The sequence below is a fragment of the Harpegnathos saltator genome, unplaced genomic scaffold (assembly GCF_003227715.2).
Source record: "Harpegnathos saltator strain DR-91 unplaced genomic scaffold, Hsal_v8.6 scaffold844, whole genome shotgun sequence".
NCBI classification, from domain to species: domain Eukaryota; kingdom Metazoa; phylum Arthropoda; class Insecta; order Hymenoptera; family Formicidae; genus Harpegnathos; species Harpegnathos saltator.
This window is the reverse complement of record NW_020230698.1, coordinates 162059-187204: the sequence shown is the minus strand read 5'-3', so window position 1 is coordinate 187204 and position 25146 is coordinate 162059. Positions and strand designations below refer to the sequence as shown.

General features: G+C 46.8%; 1 protein-coding gene across 2 annotated transcripts in view; it reads right to left on the bottom strand.

Moving 5' to 3' along the window:
• LOC105182762 (uncharacterized) overlaps nt 1–25146 on the bottom strand; it is a 59819-nt gene that overhangs the window by 25753 nt on the left and 8920 nt on the right. Inside the window, exon 1 of one of the 2 annotated variants that reach the window (XM_025307267.1) lies at nt 976–3517. The exons of the other annotated variant lie outside the window; for it this stretch is intronic. Within the exon in view, the coding sequence (XP_025163052.1) occupies nt 976–2512 (1537 nt within the window). The 5' untranslated portion in view covers nt 2513–3517. Of the gene's footprint in view, nt 1–975; nt 3518–25146 lie in introns of those variants that run through there. 2 annotated transcript variants of the gene reach the window in all.

The window sequence follows — 25146 nt, the reverse complement described above, 5'->3', positions numbered from 1 at the left end:
TTGCAGCCAGCACGAGCATCCGTTCGTACGTACAAATGCTGTCGGCGCGTCGCGGCCGGATTATTTTTATCGCTTCGTCTCTTGCGACAGTCGAGAGGATATCTCGATAGATTCATCATCGGTCCATTAAGATCGCCAATAAGTGACAGTTACCGCGCTCGCCGAACTGCCTCTTTCAAGGTAATGGTACAGTTAAACGTGACGTTTTTAATCGTCAGTGAGAGACTGACATTGTGCGTTGAAACAAGCGTTTCTCGGTATGTCTCGATATGTCGGAGGTTACATCTGCATAGTTAGTTAAAAAGTTAAAAGAAAATACGGAGAAATTCCCAACAAGTACTTTCTTCGCCATCGATAACATTTCATTTCTCGGCGACATCTTATTTTTGGTTCAAACACCCTGCGACATGTATGAGTAGCAGCCCGTTTCACGCGAAATAGCTCAGACACGGGCGCAGTGGCGCGCACGTCCGACTCCGCGATGACTTTCCAGTTTCACCCTTTTCGGACAAGTGCTGCTAAGCGCGACAACGGAAACGCCGCTTATTAGACGCAGCTGCGAGAGTGAGCCGCGACTTTCCGCCGTTTTGGCCGTTCGCCAGCGGAGCGATATGTGCACGCGTGCGAGCGATTCCTACAGGGAACAATGTCGCGAAGAACGTCCGAAAGTTACGACGGCGCATCGGGATTTTATCCGCCTGACACTTTTCCTTCTCAAGACCTGTTTCGATAATTATGCTACTTTTCCCCTCGGGAAAATCAGCGCAAATCAGCGTGCGCGCGAGCGGAGCGAATTAACGGAGAAGAACAACAGCAAATTCAGACACCCGGAAAATAAGACACGAAGTTACGAGTTACAAAAATCCCTCCCCAGCGTCCCCACCGCTTTGTTTCCTCTTGTCGTCGAGGGGCGGGGGGACGCCTCATTTAAGTGTGCAGTAACGAACAGTACCGACTCCTCCGCAATAAACTAACCTGCCTGCATGTGCACGTGGGGGCCGAACTTGGCCGCCACCTGCTGAAGGAAGACCCCGACGGCCCCGTGTGTGCCGTGCGACAAGATTTGCACGAGCAAACCCACGAGGAGGACCACCCAGCCCCAGCCACCCTCCGGGTAGTAGTGTTGCTTCAACGTGAGTAACTGCCTGAGTTCCGCAACCAGCTGGCGGGACGCGGCGTTCCCGGCTTGTCCCGGTGGTGGTGCGTGGTCGCTGCAAGCGACTCCGCTGTCGTGGACCGACAATCGCGGCAACGACCGGCTGCGATAAAGCACCACCGCGCCGCTGGTTGTCTTCTCCGCCAGCCTGGGATCGATTCTCCGATCGGCGGCGATCTTGGCGGCTACGTCGCGTTGGCCCTCGTCGAGGACTGCGCTCGCGTCGTGGTTCACATAGTCCGAATACTTCCACAGATAGGAGTATCGGCTGTAGGGCAAGTGCGATTCCCCGCAGTTGTCGCATTTCTTCGCGTTATCTCGCCGCTTCTCCTCGCCGCCGACGACGACGACGCCCGTCGTGCCGCGAACCTCCCCTGACTCGTGATCCACGACGGCGGCGGTGCTTGCGGGCGCGAATCGTCGCATTTTTCCGGGCGATCGCGCGCGCTTGCTGTCTTCGGCGGAGTGAACGACCTTACGAGCCGTTGCTTCGCAGCGAAGATCACCAGCTCGAGGCGAGCCTGCGCTCGCCGGCGCTGCGACGGAGGGTACGACGACATCGTCCCCGTGAGGATACGCGCGAGAACCTCGCCGAGAACTGATTTCCATCGGCAGTCTTGCCTTGTCCTCGTCGCAGCCATCTTTATGGCTTTCGATATTCCGACTATGCTCGCGTTCGCTCGAGCCGATCGTTTTATCGGCATCATGGGAGGAGCGTGCCGATTCGACGAATGCCTTGTTTATGCATTTGTCCGTCGGCGATGCCGCGATTTTTATTCCGCGAATAGCGTGTTTCTCCGGCTCGACACGCTCTTCGCTCCCGCCGGGGGTGCTTTTTCTCGCGCGATTGCGGTCATTAAGCAGCTGTCGTCCGCCTTCGATCTCGACGTTCGCCGAGGACGAGCGGCGGGTAGCTCCGAGCTTACCTTCCGAGTCACCGAGACCGTCGTCGCCTCCTTTGCGCGCAATTATCTTACGTTCGCTGACGATATCGCCGTCGAGTTGGCCGTTCGCCTTATCGCAACTTGCATCCCCGTTCATGTCCCACGTCCTGCCGACGATGCGAACTTCCTTCTCGGGGAACGGCTCTTCCTCCTGCTGCGATCGCTCTTCGTCTTCTTGCACACCATGGCTCACGGAGTCGTGGCCGTTATTCGAGTACTTCGACGGATGATCGCGATCGCTGATCCTTGACCGGCTGAGAGGCTCGTCGGCGTAATCGATGCGGTGATTATGATCGGTCCATGATTGGACGACTTCGCGAGCCTCGTTCGGGGATCTCGATAATTCCGCAGCTGTCGCAGACATCACTCGCCGGTATTCGCCAACTTCAGAATCCACGCGAGAGGCTGCCATTATTCGAATTTCCCTTTCTCTGGCTTTAAGGTGTCATACGGTCCGTCATCGTCCCCGTCATCGTTCTCATCATCATCGTCGTCGTCGTCGTCGACGTCGCTGTCTTCGTCGCCGTTTTCGTCGTCGTCGTTGTTGCTCCTCTTCTTCCGTCTCTTCCATCTCCCTCCTGATCGAGAATCCGAGGCTCGAGGAACGTTTGTCTCGAGTCGCGAATATTGCGATGGAAACGGAAGATCAAATCGAGACGAAATCCTTCATGCATCATTCTTGCCGAGAAAACGGATCACTCGAGCTCTTTGTCGTCACTTTGGTACCATCGATATTCCGCAAGAACGCGTCGAAACTGCGATCCATTTTTTTTATTGCGAACAATTTTTGCGAACAAGTTACACGAATCCGTTACTTCCTAGAAAACATAACATTTTTAGGAAGAGAACTTTTATGAAATGAAATTTTAATTTTACCGATTCTCAGTGTTCCTCCACCGCTATTGATTTACGCGACATGCTGATTCGCCGCTGGATCGATGGAGTCGCGATTTCAAAATGAAATTTCCAACTCTCAGTTGTCGGCGACACGAATTGAGTCTAACTGACGCTACCACGTGTATTTTTCTATCGAGTAAGTTCCTACGGCCGGAGGCGCGATATCTTCGTCGATGCGTGATGGTAGCTCTCGGGCCACGCGATAATGATGATTTAATTGAAAAAGCTTCCGGTGAGAGAGAACAGTTCCCGCGGATGGAGCGAACTTTTCAGACGCTGCACGTGGCAAAATCGTCACCGATCGGGTCGTCGTCGCGGGCGCGAAACTCTCGGAAAGTCGTTTCCCGCGGCTAGTCTCGGGAGGAAGACGCCGTCGTCGGAACGCTTGCGATTCGGTAAATGACAGCGACGATGACAATTCAGAGCCGATGGAGCTGTTCGTCGAGACTCGCTGAGGCGGCCGACGACGAGAGGAGACGTCGACCGGGCGCGACACGCTCGGCGCGCGAACTGAACACCGAGCGACTCGGCGCCGAGTCTCCACCGTCTCTGCGGCTGCGGCTGCGGCTGCGGCTGCGGCCGGCGTTTCTCCGCTTTCAGGAGCGGAGCCCCCGTCCAGAGCCGAGGATCGGACGCGATCTCGTCATCGCGTTCCTTCTTTCTCCGTATGCCTGCTCTTGTGTTCCATCCCGACTCTCTGGTCTACGCTATTCCACTTTCCCCCCACCGTGTGACATCGCACGCCTCGTGTGACTCGTCCATCAGCCGCGGCCGTGCATGTCCTGTCAATGGCTGTTTCCAGTTTGGTCTCTGTATAACAGCGGACGCGCGTCGCGCTCTCCTCTCCGTAAATCTCCGCTCGGTGGAGTCGGATTTTCACCACCCTCTCTCCCTGTAACACAGCCCCCTTCGGCTCATCAAGCGATTCATCGACGCCGCCCGCCGCGCCGATGCGGCTGTCGACCGTTCTTTGTTTGCTCTTTAGCTTGATCAATGCGATCATTAAGCGCGAACTCGCCGGAGTGATCTCCGATATTTATGCAGGACCGTAATAAATTACGCTATCTTTGTGCTCGTATATATCTATGCGCGCGCTCCTATGAGGACGGACTGGTATCGCAGGGAGAGCGCAATCCGCCGGAATGCGCTCTCCCTCTTCCCTCTTCTTGTGCTGAATACGAATCTATGAATGCGCGTTATTATTACGTGATGTTCTTTATCGGTGGACATTTTATGATATCGTATTTTGGTCATGTGACAGAGAAATATACGAGCGAGATTCTCATTGCCTACATCGCCTCCTCACTCGTCCGCGAGCGCCCTTGAGCGCCCTTGAGCGCCTTCGAATGCGCCCTGGGCGGAATTACTATCAGGCGCATTATTTGGATAAAATTAAATTGACTTATGGCCGCGTTGCTACTTCGCGGCGACCTGCTTCGGAGAAGTGTACCGGGCGCGCGGAACTCAAACGAGTGTGATTCTATCAGCCCCCTATAAATATCGATTTCGTTCAATAACAAGTTGGACTCGTGTTTGCTCGTCGCGACGTGAGATTGTGTTCGCGTTGTTCGCATAGATGACCCGGCCGGACGATACGTCTTATCTGTTCGAATCCCCGGCAACGCGCCGCATGGATGAAACTTCGGCCTGATGAAACTTTAATCGCGCAAATTTTTCGTTCGATCTCCGAAATGACAAATGGGGAACTACTCTCGCCGTTATGTCGCGGAACGAAGTAGCCGCTCCGTAGTAGTCTTTCCTCTCCGAAGGTTAAAGAGCGCCTCGTGGCGTTGCCCTCGAATAGATAATTAGTCGGTGAAATTACATCCGTCGCGTGTAAACTGCGCATGCAACACAGGGCGCAGGGAGATGTTATACGTATATATACATTATATTACGCAGCAGCAGACCCGACAGCCCGCCGCGCAGATAATTCACTGTTCCTTCTCGTGATGGTCTCGCGTAAAATGCCGCCGGCGCGAAACTCACCCCCGCGCGAGCCAGCGAGGAGTGAGTGAACTTTTCGAAATAATATGCCAGCTTTAATGCTTCTTCTCCCCTGCTCGTCTTCGGTCGATCTCTGGTTTCGTACAATCGGACCTGCTCGCTCGTGCATCAACATTTCTTTTCTTTTTATGGTAGGTCGGATGATTTTATTATGCGAGAAATAAAAACCTAAATTGTCACGATAATCTTAACTTTTCCATTTTCGCGCGCGCGTCCTAGGTTCCCTTCTTCCTCGTCCTGGCGCGACTCCTTTGATATTCCCGTCTTCGTAAATCCCTGCCCTCTTTATTCCCCTCCTTTTTTGCGGACATTATTCTCTCGTTGCCCGGGATATATGAATTGAAGCGCGCGCGCGCGCGCGCGGCTGCCATTGTAGGCATATATCCGCGGATTAAGCGGGTGTTTTATTAGGAGTAGTTCGATAAATATCCAACGGGACGGTAGATTATGGAAGTCTCGATTTAACTTCGGAAGAAACGTTTCAGCGAGATTTCTCGGCCGCATACTCGTCTTCTCCTAGTTCCACGGGCATGTATAGCTCGAGAGGGCAGTTTTTATAGTTCTATTTGCAAACGGAGTACGGTGCGAAGTACCGCAGAGCGTTATTTGCGTTCTTCATGTAGTTTGCGAAATAATACTTAAATTGACCAAGTAACTTGTCTAATTTGACGCTAGAACGCCCACCGACGCATTTTAACGGTCATCGCTCGCACAATCGCTTTGAGACGGAGAGTGACTCGAGGTTTGCGAGGGGTTAAAGGTTAAATCGTCGAAGACACTCATCCGTTTTGACCGAACTCTACTCGCGTCATGCTGCCATCTTATTGTTCGTATTCGTTAGGTCCCGTCAACACTTTTTTTGCGCGTCATGTTCCGAGGCGGTTATTACATATCGATTCCGATACAGCTCCTCATGAAAGACGCAAGACGATACAGTACGGTTGACAAGGAGCAGTATCCTCCAGTGAAGGACGAACAAAGGGACTGCCGAGCAATTATTACCCGTCAGGACGTCATGTTCGGCGGGGCGTAGTTTAGAGACGATATTTACGAAGCGGAGCCTACAGATTGCCACACAGCGATGCAGATTATTGCTCTCGGTAATTTAATTGCTCCCTGGTGTAATTGAAGTAAATTAAAATACTGGCGTTAAAATACAAATATGTGTTTTTGTAGAATAATCGGACAAATCGTTCCTGATATATTTCACTTTGCGTTTCATATTAATTATAGAAGAGCAGCGTTTTTTCTTTTTTTTCTTTTCTTCTTTTCTTTCTTACAGGGACTTACAAGTACAATTTTGATAATATCTCGCTTTAAAAAATACGAGATTTAATGAAATAATGAAATATAAAATTCAACGAGATAACATTGTGCGAGATGTAAGAGATGTGACGTTAATTAAAAGGATTTATTATTCGACGTTTGCGAGCTCTATGTTATCGACTCCGTGTTGTCTCCGTGCTCCAAAAGAGGGCGCTCGGAGATCGAGAATCAATATGGCGTAGCTGAGATAAACAGAGATACGCGCGATTATCGGCACTGAAGCGACGTAGTTAAATAAGAGTGATCACAAGTAAGATAATTTATTAAATAACATCCCCTGGGTCTTGCCGCTCGACAAATATAGTTCTACACGTTTTATTAATCGGTGCTACTTCATACTTCATAGTCGTATCCGCTATCCAATTTATCGAGACAACGAACCGGGCGAACCGGGCGAAAGGTTATATTATTGAAGCGAAAAGTTACGATGCGTTTACAAATTGCCTCATCATGACGCTCCTCGATAAGCCCTCATCAGATGTTCCTTGCCAAATTACTTTACACCTACTCATCGCGATTTATCAACGGCACTCGGCAAGTTACGAGCGGGGTCTTCGTTTCTTGCGCGCTGCGTGTTTCTTCTCGCCTGATGTTCGTTGTCTTCTTAGAAGCGGCAGTGTCATGTGGTATTAGTGCATTTCTTGCTCACTGTTCATTCAGAAAGAGTCATAAAATCGAAAGATAAATTTATATGAGTAATCACTGAATAATACTTTTATTTGCTTTCAAAAGGCAATTGCACGTATTTGATGTGCGCAATTCGATAACCTAATATTTGTCTGCACTGGGGATCGATTGTGTTTTCGTATCTCTCTGTATTTCAATTATTTCTGGATATTCTTATAATTTAAAAAATCTTTCTACATATACCATTGTTTCTTCTTGAAACGGTTTGTGTAATTTTATCATATTTCTGCGTGAAAACGAAATAATCATATTGGGCAATGTCGGAAAAACCGAAAGTCTCGGAAACGTTGAGGGAAACCGTCGAGAATATCTGAGAAACTCTTTTTCCTTCCCGGTAACCCAATAGTTGAAAGCCGTTCTCGGAAAGCCTCTGAGATTATTGTTAGAGAACGACGAACATAAGTTTGTCGCGGATTCTTGCATTGAAGTCATTTCGTTGCTCTTTGTGTTCGGGCGACTCCCAGTACGACCATCGCGAGGAGCATCGAGATAATTGAATTGAACATCCCTGTCCTTTATTTTTGCAGTCTCGATTGCCTACAAGTAAACGGTACAAATTTGCCTGAGCGTTAATCCATAAGCATCGCATTTTAGTTTGTAGTGTATTCTTTAATAACTAATTATTATCATTATTTAACAAGGTTCAATAATCTATTGTTCAAAATTATTATACATTTGGAATATCAAATAGATCAGATATATAATTTCTGTTACATTTTAAATTAAAATACACACTTGAAAATCACAAATTATTGCTTATATTTTACAAAAGTATTACAAAAATTTGTTAAAACAATGAGATCAATAACTTGTTTATTTGAAATAATCACTACATATATCTGTGATTTTATTTACTTATGAAATGGATGAAAAGCAGCAATGCAAGTATTTTTGGGTTAATAATTCATCATGTCCATTTGATTTAGGAGAGATGAACACTGGTCAGCATATAGAACATCAACGCAGGGTCGCATTGATCATCATCGTATTTGTGAGTGAAACTGTTATTATGACTGAATTTTTATTGAAATCACTGGTCTGTTGCCAAACGTTATTTTTTCACGTAATTACATTTAAAACTGCGGTTAATATAAATTAAAGAAATTTGTATCGATTTCTAAGATTGAGATTTTTTACTGACTCTCGGCATTCTTGCGCCGCTCTTTTATACTTTGTTGGTACTTCCTTCGCGAAACAGAGCGCTGTGTTATCTCCAATGCCGATAAGTTAGTTATTTTATCATAAAATATATTTTCTGTGATATAAATACACGTGGCATATGTTATCAATATATCATTTCATGGATATATCTATTGGCATAAATGCAAAATTTTAATATGGGTTAATTATTTCAAAAAAGAAAAATCTCTAATTTTTTCTCTTTTTGTGTTGTGCAGTTTTTACCATTTTATTCATTGAACTAATCAAATTACAAAATTTAAATAAACTTTTAGTCTCAAAGTTAAAGTCTTAAATTTTATTTACGATGTAGGATGTAGGATGAAATTAATTGATATATATAAATGATATATATAAAAGGTATTGAAAACACTGTCCATTCTATGAAACGCAGAAGTTGATCCTGAATATCGTATTTCAATATAGGACAGCAAATTGGGAAAACTTCAACCCATATTTTTGTAAGTGTTAAAAGAATTCTGCGGTAACTTTCATCGCGCAAGAAACTCGTTTCTCATATGTTTCCCGCCGCGACGGGACGCGTGCTTACGGAGCAACGTATATAAGACAACGGTGAAGAAGGTGGGGGCAGGATAAATTATTAAAGGAGGGTAGAAGGACACTTATATCGGCTCAACGCGCCGAGAATAGGTCAAATGTCAAAGTAACCGAGTGGCGCGATCCGTAGCCCTCGTAAAATTTCACTTTCCTACATCTTTTTATACTAATGTCGGATATTACCACAGAGGAAAATTGATCCAGCTCAGGGCTCATCCTAAGAAAGATTAAAGATGACGAGAAAAATTAAAAAGTGACTAGGAAAATTAGATTAAAATTCAGTAAAGAACGAAATCTCGTTTGTAACAAAAAAGAGATAAAAACGATAAAATTTAAATGATTCTTTTATTATGGTTGAACCAAGAAATTATGTATTTTATCGCAAGATTTATTTGCGTTATTTGTAGAGAAAGTTGTGAAATATGCAATTTCTCGCTTTGTTTCAGTTTGATGAAATTTAAAAAAACATTTCTATTTTATTTCTCGGATGTGCATCGTAGTGTCCCACGAGAGGCATCATTTGTTTCGCGCATAAATCTGGCATTGTCGTAGAGAGAATTTCGTGTTCCGGATTATAATGCATGACTCGATAAAAAATATAACGAAAAAAAGCACGCGCGTAGTCTATCGCTTTTTAAAACAATTCTATGATCTGTTCATAACAACTATGAATTACGAACGCTGAACTGTGACTAGTTTATTATTTGTGCGTCTAAGCGGTCGCGAGAGAACAAGTTTGGCGATAGTCTCTATCTACCGCGTTTATTCTCAATTATCTGCTTTACGGTTAATTTCGCGTAGCTATTGTCTTTAACCATGGCTTGGTAGCTACGGCTTTCGGCATACCGGTAACGAGAGTTTACTTCACTTTGGGACCGTCCACTAAATAAGGGCTTGTGGTAGAAATAGGGGTTTGACTTTACCCATTAAAACACTCGGATAGGAAGCTCGTATACTGATTTGCTACCGGAATAGAGAGAAGGAGAAGAAAAGAGACCCAGTAGCAGTAGAGAGTCTTCTTTCTTATCTTCCAAATTACTTCTTCAAAAATATTGCACTCTCCTAGCATCCAGTTAATTAGTATTCAGTTTCTTTCCTTCACCTTCATTCTGAACACCTCTCGGGCGCAAGTTTGATACATTAAAAGAAACTACACATCTTGGCCTTCAAGATGTTCTCCATGAAGTACTACTACGTTTATCGTACACATCGAGAACGTCGTACGTAATGTTTTACCGTATTTACGAGCCATGCTCGCGTAAGAGCTCGACGGAAGCCGGAGAGTCCAGGAAATTGTTCGCGAATATCTCGACTCACCAGCGGTGTGCAGCGGGTGGTGATAGAACTTGACCTTAGCGGGCAACGCGATGGTGGCCGGTATCGAGAGCTGCAGACCCGAGCCAAGGAGATGTACGAGGGTGCTGACGACGGTGACCACCCAGCCCCATCCTCCCTCGGGGTAATAATGCCGGCACAGTAGCCGTCTCGCCTGCACCCGGGTGCCACCGTCGGGTTGCGCCGCGGGGTTGTTCTTTCCGTCGCTGCTCTCCTCCGCTTGGCGATTCTTCTTCTCCTTGAGGGACGAGTCGTCGACGGAGGCGCAGCTGCCTCTGCCCGCCGTATCCAGCAGCGGCCAAGATCGCGCACGGGATATCGACATCACCGGGGTCCAGGATCACCTTCGTCGCGCCGCTACGTGCCGGTGTCGTTGCCGCTTAAGCCGCTCGTGCATGCGGTGACTCTAGTCGCACGCATCGGCGTCGCGTGCGACCGCGACCGCGTGCAAGTCGTCGGGAACATGTTGCCGGTCGTCCCGGTGGCAGCGTATGTTTTCTTCCTCGCGGGTTTCTTCCTCGCGACAGCTGCACGCCGACGTGCATTCGCGTACACACACGACGCCCGTCGATTACGCCGCTCGATGCACGCTCGATACCGTATTCGCGTCAATCAGGAGCAGCGCTTTCGCGACGCGCCTTTTGGTATTATTTTTATCCCGGAGCGATTGTTCCTGCCGTGCAACTACGGTCATCAGGAAGTAATGAGGTGTACATTTTTACGTGGAAATTGGCAACGGAGAAAATCCGCGTTGAAGAAACTTGTAAACGTTGTTATCATGTACACGGGAATCGCGACACTTTGCCGACATTGTCTAAATCCTACACTTTTGGTCGTTGTTTCAAAGTTTCATGTTTCATTATCGTGCGATAATTACATCATTCAGCTACTCCTTCGGCAATATCCAAGTTAGCAAGTTCTTAGAGTCGCAACTCGTTGCTCCGATACGAGACGTCGACGTCGGATATTATCCCAGGATGAACGAGACGCCGGACTCGAATTCTGCATTATAAAGCAAGAACCGTGTGAAACTCGCAGGCAGCAATGACATCGGCGATTTCGGAAGTCTGGGAATCAAAATTAATCGCGCGATTTTGTCCGCGATATGCGGCCGAGTGCCGCGTAAAATATGAGCGAGGTACTTTCCCCATGGGTTGTTGCGATGAATTAATTCGGCTCGAGCGGCCCGGCGAATCAGCTATTATAAATTACCGCGCGCGGGGCCTTTGTACCGTGAGATCGATTCCATCGGCGGCTTCGTTCCCGTTAATGCGCGTGGACGGGAGGAGGCCAGGCTCTCTCTATCTCTCTCTCTCTCTTTCTCTCTCTCTCTCTCTCTCTCTCTCTCTCTCTCTCTCTCTCTCTCTCTAAACGCTCGATTTTAATAAATTCCGGCCGCGGGCTTTCTCATTGTACAGGCGCCGTGATTTATCACGTCTATAAATGCATCGCTCGACAGCCTCGGCGTGCGCGATTCGCCCTTCTCTAAAAGCTTTCGTCGTTTACCGAACGGAGAACGAATTACCGGGGCTGAACTTTCAGCAAAAACAACGTCATCGAGTACGCTCCGTCCCACGCGCGCCGTTTTCTCCTCGCACCTTCGTTTCGGACCGTCGCGGTAATTAAACGAGCGCGATTATCGAGGCGACGAATCGAACGAACGCGGCGCAATTATTTAATCGAGCGCGCGTCTCTCGGTGAAATTTAATCTCACGCATTGCACAAGAAGATAACGACGTCGTCAGGTGCGCGCAGCGGAACGGCCGGGAAACAAGTAGGAGACAGACAGAAAGGCAACCTGTACGAGCGAGATTCCTAGCAGAAGTCGCGTGTTTCTTAGCGGAATTGCGAGATCTAGATGACTCGGTTGATTCTTGCAAAAGAATTCTTTTTTTTTTCAACCAGAAGAGATCAATTGCCGGAGGAATTTTTCAGAGATGTGTGCAAATGTTCATTCGCGATAATCACGAGGAATTTATCGAATAAAAAAAGATTAATATCTCGCGCAAAACTGACTTCCGTCCTGTTCCCGTCGAATTGTCGTCGCACGATAATAAATAACAGTTGCGAGTGACGCGCAAAGTACGACAACTTAGCCGATTAAGAAACGGCCTCACGCCGGTCGATCGTCGTTTCCGGCCGCGAGCAGCGACCGGCAGAGAATTCCGCGCGATCGCGAAGGTACCCGTGGATATCGCTTTCGCCGAAATAACAAGCCGTCCGATGACCAACAAATATCACGTATACCGGGCAGCGCTTAATTGGAGCGCGTTCAATTCTGAGCGAGTAACGAACGCGCCGTAAAGTGATTACCGAAGTCAATTAACGGCTATGTCTCGCGTGAACGATTTACGGTCTCGCGCGGTCGCGTAAATTCACCGTGACAGCGAGTCGCGCGACTCTCGCGGTTGGCCGAATTCAACGGTGATTACAGAAGCGGAGAGAGAGAGAGAGAGAGAGAGAGAGAGAGAGAGAGAGAGAACAGGCCGCGAAGAAGTGTCCGCGAGCGGAGTCGGAGGCATTTTTGCGAGGCCGAGCGTGAGCGCGAAAAGCGAAAACGATCCCGGGGAGAGTCGTCGACGAGCGCGCGGAGTCGGATCGCGTGGTCCCCGATCGGGATGAGGCAACGGACTGAGCGTTGCGAGAGGTGGTGTGACCGCTCAAGTGAGGCTGGCTGGCGGTTTTGTGGAGCGTAGGGTTTCGCGCGGTATCGCCGACTGATGCCGCTCCGACGAGAGACGGGCTCTTTCCCTCTATTTCCTCTCCTCCCTTCCACCCTTCCACCCGTCGTTTCGCGCGGACCTCCACCGCGCCGCCACCACCATCGCCATCCGGCCGACACACATCGCCATCGCCGAAGTCGTTGCATTTCCTTGCGAGTCTCGCCGTAGTCGCACCTGTACTTCCAAGTAGCTCGTAGAAAAACAGGTTCGACAGACATTCGAAGTTGCGATCGATAACGTCAACCGAAATGGATCGAAATCGCTCGAATTGAGCCTGCGGGTGCTCCACATATGGAGTTTGTCTTCGACACGTTGAAGCAGAGGTTTTCGCAATTCGGGCTTTCACGGCATTCGGCATTTTTCTCAGATGACAGTCGGACGATGATCAGTAATTGGTATCTTTGAAATTTCACTGAAGTCCCGATTTTCCGGTGACCACGGTGATGAAGATTTTAGCGTCTGTCGTTGTTGCCTTGTGCATGTTCGATGTTATGCGGAGTATTCGCCGAGATTTTCATAGGCTTTCATAAATTTCACGAAGCGCCTGCTCGGGGAATCGGCAGGTGCATATGCAAATTCTTCGCAGCTGATGCACAGCTCTCGGCTGGCGAGATTGTGACGGGAAATCATGATGGACGTATACGACCCGAAGGTATTTCTCTCAAATTCCTACCATTCCGCGAGGAGACGCGAAATCGAGAGACACGTGCTCGTAATAGCGACGTTGACTCGTGACTTCCGTCGCCGCGCCGGGAGGCCGACGCTTCGAGTGCGATCGTGTCCCCGATGCGGCCCGGTAAAAATCTCTCCGGCAAAAACAACGTGGCGCGAAGTCTCGCGGATATCGTAAATAAACATCGCGCGGTTTCGACCGATTTGCGGGGAGCGCACGGTTTAAGTCGCGTGGAAATTTAAAGCCTGCTTCGCGAGAGAAGTGATTACCGATTATTCGCAACCGCAGCGCCTCTCGGAGCGATTGTGATTGCTTAAATTTTTCATGTGTCGCACAGAATGTTGCGGCTTCGCCGCGATTACACGGCGGCGTTTTCATCCATCTCCGATGCCGCCCGACGTTAATCGCGTGTGCGCTTTTTCGCGAAACAGGTCTCTGCTTCGGAGGACTCGACTCGACTCGAGCGGCTTTTCGCCTATGCTATTTTCGTTTTCACGATTTCTCGACGGCGAATGAGGCGCGCCGCGCCGCGATCGCGGTCGCGGGCGGCGGAAGCAACGCGTCTATCAGGCGTCGCCGGAGTCGTACGTCCGCGAGTTTAGGGTGACAGATCTGAAAGACGGTTCGCTCTCGTAGCCGGCGGTCTTACACTGCGAACTTTATGAGCGCGCTCGGAGCGCGAGAGTACAGATGGAAAAAAAGGTTGAGCGCGACCCTCCGGATACGAGGAGGGTATCCGCGTCCGTGTATGCGTTCTTCTTTCGGCGTATGCGCTCTCCTCTCTCTCTCTCTCCCCCTCTCTGTGTCATGTGTGTATCACAGACGCGGCGTATATAAATTACACGGCGTAATTATACCTTCGTCTATACCTACGCGCTTCGCTCGTTTCCGTCGTCGCGGCGACCGTTTGCCCCGTGTAAACGTACATCACCGTCCCTCGACGAGCGTCCCTCGTAAAGTATCCCGTTTAGTTCTTAAAGTGCCATCGGCATGTACCCCTGACTCATCCGCATGATCAAACGCACGTGCGACCGGCCAGTCGATCATTGCCAGCGCTGATTGGCCGATTAGCGAAATTTATCGTCGGTCGCCTTGCATTCCCGGCGCGTAGCGAAAGTGGAGCGACTTCCAGTCGGCCTGCTGCGTTTCGCGGGGGGGAGGGGGGTTTCTTGTTTTCTTTTTTTGCGTGAGAGAACGTCATTATTCATTCTTCCAGGTCTCCTTCGCTCGTGAGAAAAATGAAACTTTGGGATAATTATATATTTCGTTGACACACCTCGGTATGAATAATGACGATTTTGTGCTTTTAACGTGTACCTCTTGCGCCTGTCTTGCTGATAATTCTTTCAGCAACAACGTAAATGGGCAGAGACAAGTAGTAGAATAAATTTTCATAGGCGGGTCAGCTAGGATCATGTCCTGTGCGTACAACGCGAGTCTTATTCTCTCAAGGTTCAAGAATTTTCTCCGCAGCGGCGAGCGCTTTTCTTTTGCCTCTGAATTCTGCACCGTCGACGGATTCAGATAGATCGCTCGGGGATACACTGATATTGCTCGGCCATTGAGCGGTATTCTCTCTCGTATCTTATCGCGCAGCTCCACGAGCGGCGCGCTGGAGTAATCTGGATGCTACCTCGCGGGCGCGTTTTACGAATGTGCAGTATCAAACATGTCATGCGCGAGTTTCGCGAGAAAGCCAGACAGTCTTTGTCTCGGACGAGCATCTTCTTCCACAAAGCAGATGTACACGAAGCTTTACCATGAAGAGTCCGTTTTCAACGGACCAAGTTTTCGGGGGAGAACATTTACCACAGGGCTTTGCTCACTGTCAGGCGTAGCTGCTTATGATGACTCAGAAAGACCCCGATATCAGTGGGCGAGGGATTGAAGCTTCGCAGGATCGTGGTCGCAGGAAAATCGCATTCACTCATCTTGATTATATTTGCACGGGGAAAAAATTTGCGCAACTTCTTGGACAACTCAGTACTCAGGATCTTCCTTCGCGAGACTATAATCGCGCGAATAGATTAAACGAGCGAAAACACGACAACAGTTGCCGGCAACTATCGGACTTGATGCTTCTGCGTCTATCTGAGAATGTTGCGAGAGGGAGGAAGAGACCCTTCGCTCTCGGAGAGCGAAGCTCGCTCGAGTGTTGGTTCCAAGTTCAGAGGAAGCAAGCCCCGCGCTCTCGTGTGCGCGGGCTGCGATCCGGCGGCGAAACTTTTTCCAAGTGCGAGGATCAGGCGCGAGGCGCGTATGTGTATGGACGAGTACGGGGGCGGTCGGATAGAATGGAGTTTCCCTCGGAGGAATTCGTCGGGTAGGATAGGGTTCATCTAAAATCAAATGAGACCGGGATTAAACGCGAAGCTCGCGTCGCGTGGCAATAGTACGGCTCCCGCGTGTGTGTGTGTGTGTGTGTGTGTGTGTGTGCACGCGCGTACCGCGAGATCACCGGTTTGCGCGGCTTACATCGTTCGCGTCCCGCTTCCTTATTCCGCCCCATAACGACTTCAATTACATCCGTAGAGAGGAAAAAGCAGCGGAAGAGAGGTCTCGCTTGCCGGACGCGCCGCCGTGTTCCTCCTACCTTTTCCCCGCCCCGACGCGACATTTTTCAATCGAGCGCGTTCACGATCAATTAGTAGACACGATCAATTCTTCGTGGTCGCGCTAATTATCAGTCGATCTGACCGGGAAAAATCGAGCAGCGAACCAGTCGAGAAATTTTATTAAATTTTTCGTCGAGATACCAACACGTCTGAATAATTAACTCGAAATTTACCCAGATTTCTCACGAACAACAGCCGGTGTTTTAAAGGACGACTTTGAGAGATTTCCAAGGAAGGAAAATAGCGTGTCGCGTGGAGCAGTATGGCGCCAGTGTTGCTCGCGATCGTACGAGGAGACGATATTGTTCCACGAGAGGGCACGGAGAGAAACGTTTATTACTCGTCGGGCATTACGTCGCGATGGCAGAGGGAGAAGAGAGGACGGGAAAAAAGTGCACGCGTCCCATAAACCCGTTGCACGAGCGGCGGCCCGATCGGAAGGAGGAGGGAGGTCAGCACTTTCACCGAATGAAAGTAAAACTCGATTCGGCAGGCGCGGTCGAGCGCCATGGCGCAGCGCGTTATCTCGCGGACATGTTTTCGGATGTCATTAACCGATCTCGCCGATTCCATTTCATTCGCCGTACGGTCGGGCATATTCGTCAACTATAAACTTCCGTGCGTACAAGAGACTCGCTGGTAACCGATAAACTTTTATGGGAGGAAGAAGGGAACAGAGCAAAGATCGGAGATCCCCCTCCCTCTCCCTCCCCCCCGCTCGAGAAGAAGGTACTCGCGCTAGGACGAATCAAGACGATGCGATATCGAGAGGATCCTCCATCGTCCATCGTCGAATCGCGAGAAACACATTCTAGCTTGCAGATTTCTGTCACTTACCGATGATATAACCGGGCGATAGTCCGAAGTTTGCATGCGCTCTGGCCTTGGAAAGTGGTTTCGTAATTTAGGCGTCGCACTTTTGGTACCGATCCTTCGCTGAGAGACTCATACAGACTCCCCGGGCGAGTTCTTCGAGTACAGTTCTTGGGCAGAGTTGCGATAAAAACTTGTTTGGATCACAGAAATCGCGTCGCGTCGCGTCGCAAATTAAACGCTCGCAAATATTACGCTCTCGCAAAATGCTATTACCGAAGAATGACGATTATACCTCGCCGGTCCGGCAAATTCGTATTTTCACTTTTCCGCGCTCAGTTTAGCTTCTGCCACGCGCGATTTTATCTCAAGGGTCGTTCAACTTCTCCCGTTGTAGTTCGCTTCACTTTCGTTCGCTGACCTTCCGTGGCCTCTGCGATATAAAAGAAGAGCGTGATATGCGTCAGGCGGTGGACACGACAGCTGATACCTCCAACTTCCCCCCCCCCGCCCGAGTGTCCTTTGACTCTTCGTGACCATCCGCTCATCCGTAACTATTGACAAGGCATCTTAACTTGGGCTGCTTTGCTTTTGCACGGCCGCTGAATCTTTGTGATAACCATACCTCGTGTTGCTGCCTCGCGTTATTACGCTCACAGCTTTCGCGTCACTGGCTGCACGCTTCCGTGCACTTTATATCATCTCGATACAAGCGTATCCGGTTTTACGCTTCTTATCGGCGCGCGCGCGTTGCTTTCGACCACGTTACCTAAGACCTTCCGTTCTTTTGCTCGGAGCTTAGTGCAACTCTCTTGAGGTAATTATGTGCCGCATAATTATGCAAATGCTCACCGTTGGAATACGTATCGGCGCAATTAGCAATTCAATAACTTAGTTATAATGATGAATTAATCATTTTGCTAATCGCGTCAAGCCGCTGTGATTTATCTGTGATCTCGCGTGGATTTAGACGCGTCTTGAGCGTAACATATGATGAGCGCGAATGAGGCGATTGATCGTGTGATAATTAGACCGGCGAGAAATAGCGCGTAACGGAGGTTTTCTCAAGAATGATAATATTTTCTAGATAATATATATGACAATATAATGATAATATATATAATGCGGGAAAACAGCAAGAAAATTTTCGAATTTAATTGAATTACATTTTGCCGACGAAATTTAATTGCATTTTCTCTCGTCGAATTCGCCGAGGACTGTTTGCTGAGGAAACGTATAAAAATTACAAATGCTGTGGAAATCATTTGAACGCGGAATTTACAGACAAATTTGATCGATGAACGATACATTCTACTCGACCGGCTTCGTATTTCCGGTGCGTTTGCTTCGCGAAAAGTTTCACGGTGTAATACATCAGGGCGATATCTCACGACACATATTTTCTTTCTTTTCTCTTTTCGTATTACACATTAGGCTGCGTTGTGTCGTGACAAAATTTCAATCTCATCCTTCTCCAACGCGTCTGCCGTGCTACACGTCGCGTCAGGTGATCGAAGTTCGGGTTTAAAGCGAGCGAGTGGGTGTGATTGCAGACAGCGAACTACGGTTATCTGCTAATCTGCGGGGTACTTTGCATTCACGACGGCCGAGACACATTTGTCACTGCTCGCGCGATTCGGCAGAGTGAAACGACGTGTATCGATTCGTTCGACGGCCGTGTCTCTTAGACCATTAGTCACGCTCGCAACAAGCTTCCCGCACATTCCCGCGACTTCTTTTCGTTGCACGTCGGAAAGCCTTCGAGCCTGACGTCGTTAAACGTGATAAATTTAAAGTTTTGACGTACGTTCGAGAATTAATATACCCTTTCCGTCTTATCTCCCTCCCGTATCGTAGGTTCTCTCTTCAACGCCTTCACATGTCAAGAGCGACTGACCCTTCGCAACATTCAGCTTTATTTTCTCTCGTAACGTGTTTCTTTCCCAAATGTCATTGACCTTCGCGCGGGGGGAACGCTCTCGTTAAAATCGTTGCGGCTAGGTGTTATGTTTTCGTATTACCGTCGCGACTCGCGACGATACGAATTATTAATTTTGATCTCACACAAGTCGTTGCGTGCGAGATCTTTATGCGCGAAGCTTGGGAGTTAATTGTGCTGACGTTTGTGCACTCTAGAGACTATAACCGTCTGAGAATATGCGCACCGTTACCGTGTAACAGCGCGAAGAACAGGTACGTCTCCCGTTGGTGCACGAGACTCTCTCACTCTTACATGAAATTACCTCTGCTCCCTGGACGGATTTAAAAACGGAGTAGAGCCCTAACGGAATCGCCGGCGTCTCTTTATCACTCGTTCAGATTAGAACGTCGCGAGATGCCGAATCTTCGAACGATTCGGTATTGTAGAATTCTATGAGCAAGTCGTAGATCTCACATCAAACTTGCGTAAAGCAGAAGTGTTCTCTTCGCTCGCGAGGTACTTGAGGGAGTTTATCGGGAGCATAAAAAGCAAGTGCATTGCATGGCCGAGCATTCTCTTTACGGCACTTTGCGGAAGACCATAAAGTTTAATGCCTTCGACTGTGGTGGTTGAACGCGCGAAATCAAACTGTTTATATTTCTCAAGTCAAGTGACAGTCTCTCAACGATAGCGTTGGATCCTGCTTCATCTTCTATCATCTCGAGTTTACTTGTTTGTTCACCTTACATACAATGGGGGGGACAAATAAATGCGCTATGCATCGAGCAGTTTAGACGTAAGAAAGTATTGTGATTTGTATTGATTATATTGTTTGCAAATACTATCCTCTCTCTGTTTCTCCCGTCCGAAACGTTTTAGCAGAAAATCAGATCGTCTCTCGGTAAGCGCACTCGTGGGTACTGGCTCGTCGGTAAGTTAGTATAAGCTGGTAAAACGTTCGCCAAGAGTAAACCTTCTATTATCTACCTTATCAGAGAAAGGTTGACACACAATATCGAATAATTTATTTTTTTTCCTCAACATTGTTTTATATTTTGGATGGTTTTGTACTACGCTACTGTATTTTCTTTCTGATATCTGTTCGCAATGAAACCTAGGTGTTAACGCATAGTAATTCTTGATATTTCGAAGAGAGTTGTCATACTTATGTATATTGTTGAGAAGGAACATATTTTTATGGTACGAGGAGAACTGTGACAATGTAATTATTAAATATTGTACTCAATCGGATTGTTTATACATTTTGAATCAATTTGAATGCCCAGAATAAATACGGCGCTTTGGCGCCGTATTTACTCTGGCAACATCGCGCGCATACGTCATCGCATTCACGAGTAGACAGATTAAAAGTTTGGCTTGCCAGGAAGTCAGGATTAATTCACTGCAATTTATTTAATGACGCTAAGATTTGTTACAGTCGATCGAGCATTTATCCGACACAGCGTACATTCAGCAATTTTCTGAGTATTCCGCGAGGGGATTTTATAGACGACCAAACTCGCCGGTTCCCGCAGCGCTTTTTGCAGCGAGGGAAATATTTGTCATCCCTCATGTCTCTGTGAAATTACCGCTGCACTTTATTAACTGGCGGACGAAAATTTCGTTGTGGACAACGTGACAAAATGAAAACTCGTCGAGTAGGGAATTTAGTGCGAACATGATTTGCCTAATAGAAAAGTGATTGTCAACAATTCACTGAAATGAAGGAAGATACGGCAGTTCGAATAAAACTCAATGGACTGAACAAACATCCGAAAGGAAAATAGACCGAACGGGGAATTTACCCAACGAAAAGTTGATCGGGATGAATATTGACTTGCTGCTAATAGGACACGGTCAGGTCGAATTAGGTCAAGTCCGGTTAGATTAAACGGAGAGTCGAGAGTTTTTACTATGATTCATTATAGAAATTATCTCTCTGAATTATTTTTTCTTCTGAGAAATCTTTCAATTTTGATCAACGCGTTTCTCGTTATTTTTATTCGCCGCTTGATAAGATTATTTTCTATAGGTTTTCTGTTTCGATTTTTCGCTTGTCTGAATTTTCCTTTTGTTGTGTGATCTTGCGTGACTCGAGCGTACTAGTCGTCGATTAATTTTTCATGTCGAAAAATTGTATGCACGCTCGCGTAATCCGTGTCATGTTGTAACAAATAGGCAGCGTGTTGTTTCCGTGTTACGTGTCACATCTTCAGGTGGACGTGTAGCCTGAAACATGCTCTAGATTTCTAATCGCGACGCAAGACAGAGAGGAATTTGTATACTGCCGCTAGCGCAATTTACGATAGGTGAGTACCGTTCGGACGACAGTTGCTCCAGGTGTATCGAATCGTTTGCACGGTGCATGGCTCCAAGCGTGTTCTCTCTCTCTCTCTCTCTCTCTCTCTCTCTCTCTCTCTCTCTCTCTCTCTCTCTCTCTCTCTCTCTCTCTCTGTCTCTCTCTCTCTCTCTCTCTCTCTCTCTCTCTCTCTCTCTGTCTCTCTCTCTCTGTCTCTCTTTGAAGAACGATGAAAGTTTCATGGGGTGTTCACGGGGAACATGCGCGACGCGTCTTCGGCCGGATATTAATCGACGTGGGTGGCCAGTCTCGATATTTACATATTAACGAGTATCGTAACACGACGTACGATATTCACCGACGTATCGATTATTCGCTCGCCTATGATCGAATAGTTCCTGTATGGAAAGACTTAATTCTTCTGACTTTGTCAGCGACATGACACGTTTGTCTTCATTAGATTTACTAATTATCAATGACAATTTATCGTATTATTGGTATATCATTTCTTTTGTCTCATTATTTCATCTGCACCGTTATTATTACGTTTTGAGATCCACTGACGTCGTTAATTTGTCAGGATGCGCCGTTAGGAGTATCTGACATCGCCGCTATTAATTAGTTGCTGTGGGCGTTTAAGGTATACAAGATAGCTCGCGAATTAATCCTTCCGCGTGACTTTTGACCTACATTCTTGCGCGGAGCATTCCGCGCTAAAAGTGGCGGTCTAATCTTCAATATTCTTTCCTTACTTCTAACGACAATTTTCTCGTTGGGAGTCAATGCGATTTACTACACATGCACTACGTTATATGACACTCTGCGAGTGCTGAAATTCAACACTCACCATTTCCCGTCGAAGTCCCCCGACGTCCAGGCAGGTCCACCGACGAAACCACCGCCGCAGCATCCTGAACCGCAGCCCTCCGCATCAGGAACTTTGTTGCGTCCAGTCTCTGTCCTGCGGCGTCCCTCGTTGATTGTACTTCACTTCGTTACACTTCACTGCACTCGCGACGCGATTAATATTTATATGCGAGGGAGGTTTAACGGATATATCTCGGCTGCCGCGACGAAAAATATTGCTCTATGTCGAGACCGGATCCGTTAAACTCATCTAACGGATATTTATCGCGCCAGGAAAAAAACGTTGTGCACGTCAGAAACACAATTGCAAATTCGTGACGTTTTATCGTCCTTTCAACGACACTCGTCGCAAAAATTCCGCGTAAAAAATCGATAACGAAATCTGCGGGCAAAGTAACAGGGACGCGAATGTGTATTAAAAAAGCGCGTATGTGTGCAAAAAATACCGATTAAACTAAGAATTAAAAATCGATCGCGTCGATTGCAATATACGTGAACGTGTCGCGCATATACGAAGTGACCAAAAATAACGTGAAATTTTTACGCACGATGGCTTCGCCAATATTCATGCGGAAGGTAGCTCCACGAGTTCTCGCAGTATTTTTGCAAAGACTGTCTTGCAGTATCCTACGAGATCGTTATTTTCGTAATTTTTTGATGTTTTGAATAATTTCCATCTCTCAGGAATAAATTGTGCCGTAAACGTAACAGTCAGATAGAACGAAAATCAACAAGAAAACGATGATCGTCAAATCTATCGATGCGTATGCGAGAAAAAAATATATATATAAACTTGAATTTCTACTTAAATTAAATATATATTTAAAATCTTAAATTTTATTGACAAACATAATCTAAATCAAATACGTATTTGAAACCTCTTTTATTAGCAAACATAATCTACGCGATGCGTAATCAAACGAAGTTAAGCTCGTAAGATAAATCTGAAAAACTAATGACAATCATAAAATCGAAATCAGATTTCAATCAAAATACAAGTGAAGCGATCACGCGTACGTGGCGTAATTCTGATGCGTTTTGTGTACGTGTTGCTCAAAACAACTACAATGAAAGATCACGATGACTGAATAGTTCTGTCGAATAATTGCATAGTTTGATCAAAGTACGAAATAAATAACTAAAATGTCACATTTGAGTCGACATGTTTAATAAGCATATTTAATATTTTTAATATTTCCCGGCCAATATAGGCGTGTGTGATTTGATGAAAAACCTTCTCCCAAATTATTTTTGATGGATTCCGCGCTAGATTTCGCTTGACGGCATATGTATATACGTGCAAAAATCCGCATGCAAATATCTACGATAAATCGCATTCACTTAAACGAGTTCTACGAGCTGTCCTAAATCTTTTTAGCCACCACCTTTTATTCGTTATACCCATTTTTCTCACTCATCGAAATACAGCCAACACAGGGCCGGCCACATTCTGCTATACCGCAATCTGAAATGGAAATAAGTAGAATTTTGTTGGTTGGACTCTCAAGAGGATTCGGTTTAACGAATAGATGCGCAACAAGATACGAGCGGATTAACCCTTCGCGGTCGTACTTCGAGTTATACCAATGACTATGTCTCGTCTTTCGACCCAAAAGGTTAAGAAGATAGGTATGGCGAGTCTGTACAAACTCACCTTCGAGCCGACCCTGCTTGGTTCGAACCGGATCCTCCGGTGGATCATCGGTATCAGCCAATGCCGCATCCCCAAAACCGCATCTACGTGCGGTCGCAAGCTCTCTCTCTCTCTCTCTCTCTCTCTCTCTCTCTCTCTCTCTCTACCAGATTTGAAATATTAAAGTTTTCTTAATTAATTACAGCAATAGAGGGTTTGTTCGGTCTAGACATATATGAGAAATACGAAAATTCCGATACTACATTTCTTTCTAAAACTGAATAAAAATGAATCGTGATAATCACCCTGTATATTTTCCTCCTGTTCACGATGATCCCAATATGATGATTATGACGTGAGAATACCGTAGATTAATATTACATTGACTCTTGATCAGGCTTGATTAATTATTGATTTGACAACGTTTAACGGAAATAGTACGATAACATAACAAAAAAGGAAATAGTACGATAACATAAAGAAAAAAAGAAAAAGCGGACAATGCTCGCCCAACGACCGATATGTTTACAAATATGTTGCGTGCCGATGATCAATGACCTTCCTTCTGTACGACATTCGGCGCTACACAGAGCAACACGTATATAAGTCATTCTGTTTCTTCCGAGTCACAGTGATTCTTAACGCGTAAGCGAAAATACATTGCTCGCTATTTTCGATTGTATCGCGTCAATTTTAATAAGTCGATTCATTTCGAGAGTCATCGAAAAGAGATAATTTACGACAGCCGTATCGCGATCATCACGCTGGGATCCTCGTGAGCAGTGGCAATAGACTTGAAGTCTAAAAGGTGATTGTCAGGCTTGGCTTCTGTGTTGTATTTTAGAAGCAATTAATCAGAATCGTTGCACTCCTAACGCATCTCGACCAAATAACACCTCTATCGTTGCAACTAATGAGGAAAACTATTTTCTACTTCAGATGTGGCAGAGCTTGTACGATCACGAGGCGGTTGCTGATGGAATACCAAAGTATCTGGTTCCGGTCGGAGAGAGGTTCTTCCTCCCTTTGAAGGTAGCTTCCACAGACTCGTTATATATTTCTTTTCCACATTTTGTATGCAGTCGAAAGTCAAGATAATGAGAGTCGGGAGCGACTCGAAATGTGAGAAGCTAATTCGTTCGTATTTCTGTCTGCGCATTTATTTGTCTTAAACGGTATCCTTTGGTTTAACTAACAAAATTGATCCTTCTTCCGTTCGTTCGATTTTTACGAAATACTTAATTTCGAATATGTTAAGTGTAATGTGCGCAAACATAAACGTTTTCGGAGCTTTCATATTTACAATATTTAACAATTATTACTACAATATTTAACAACTATCGTGTAATATTAATACCGCGTAAATCGCGTTAAATAAGGGAGTATGTGTGAGTACCGGCTCGGCCAAGCGGGACTCGACGTGCTAGAGGTCGGGCGACCTGCGTAATAACAACACATGTTATAAAGGCACACTACTCGGTCGTAATCATAACAGTCTTTGACACGGAGTTGA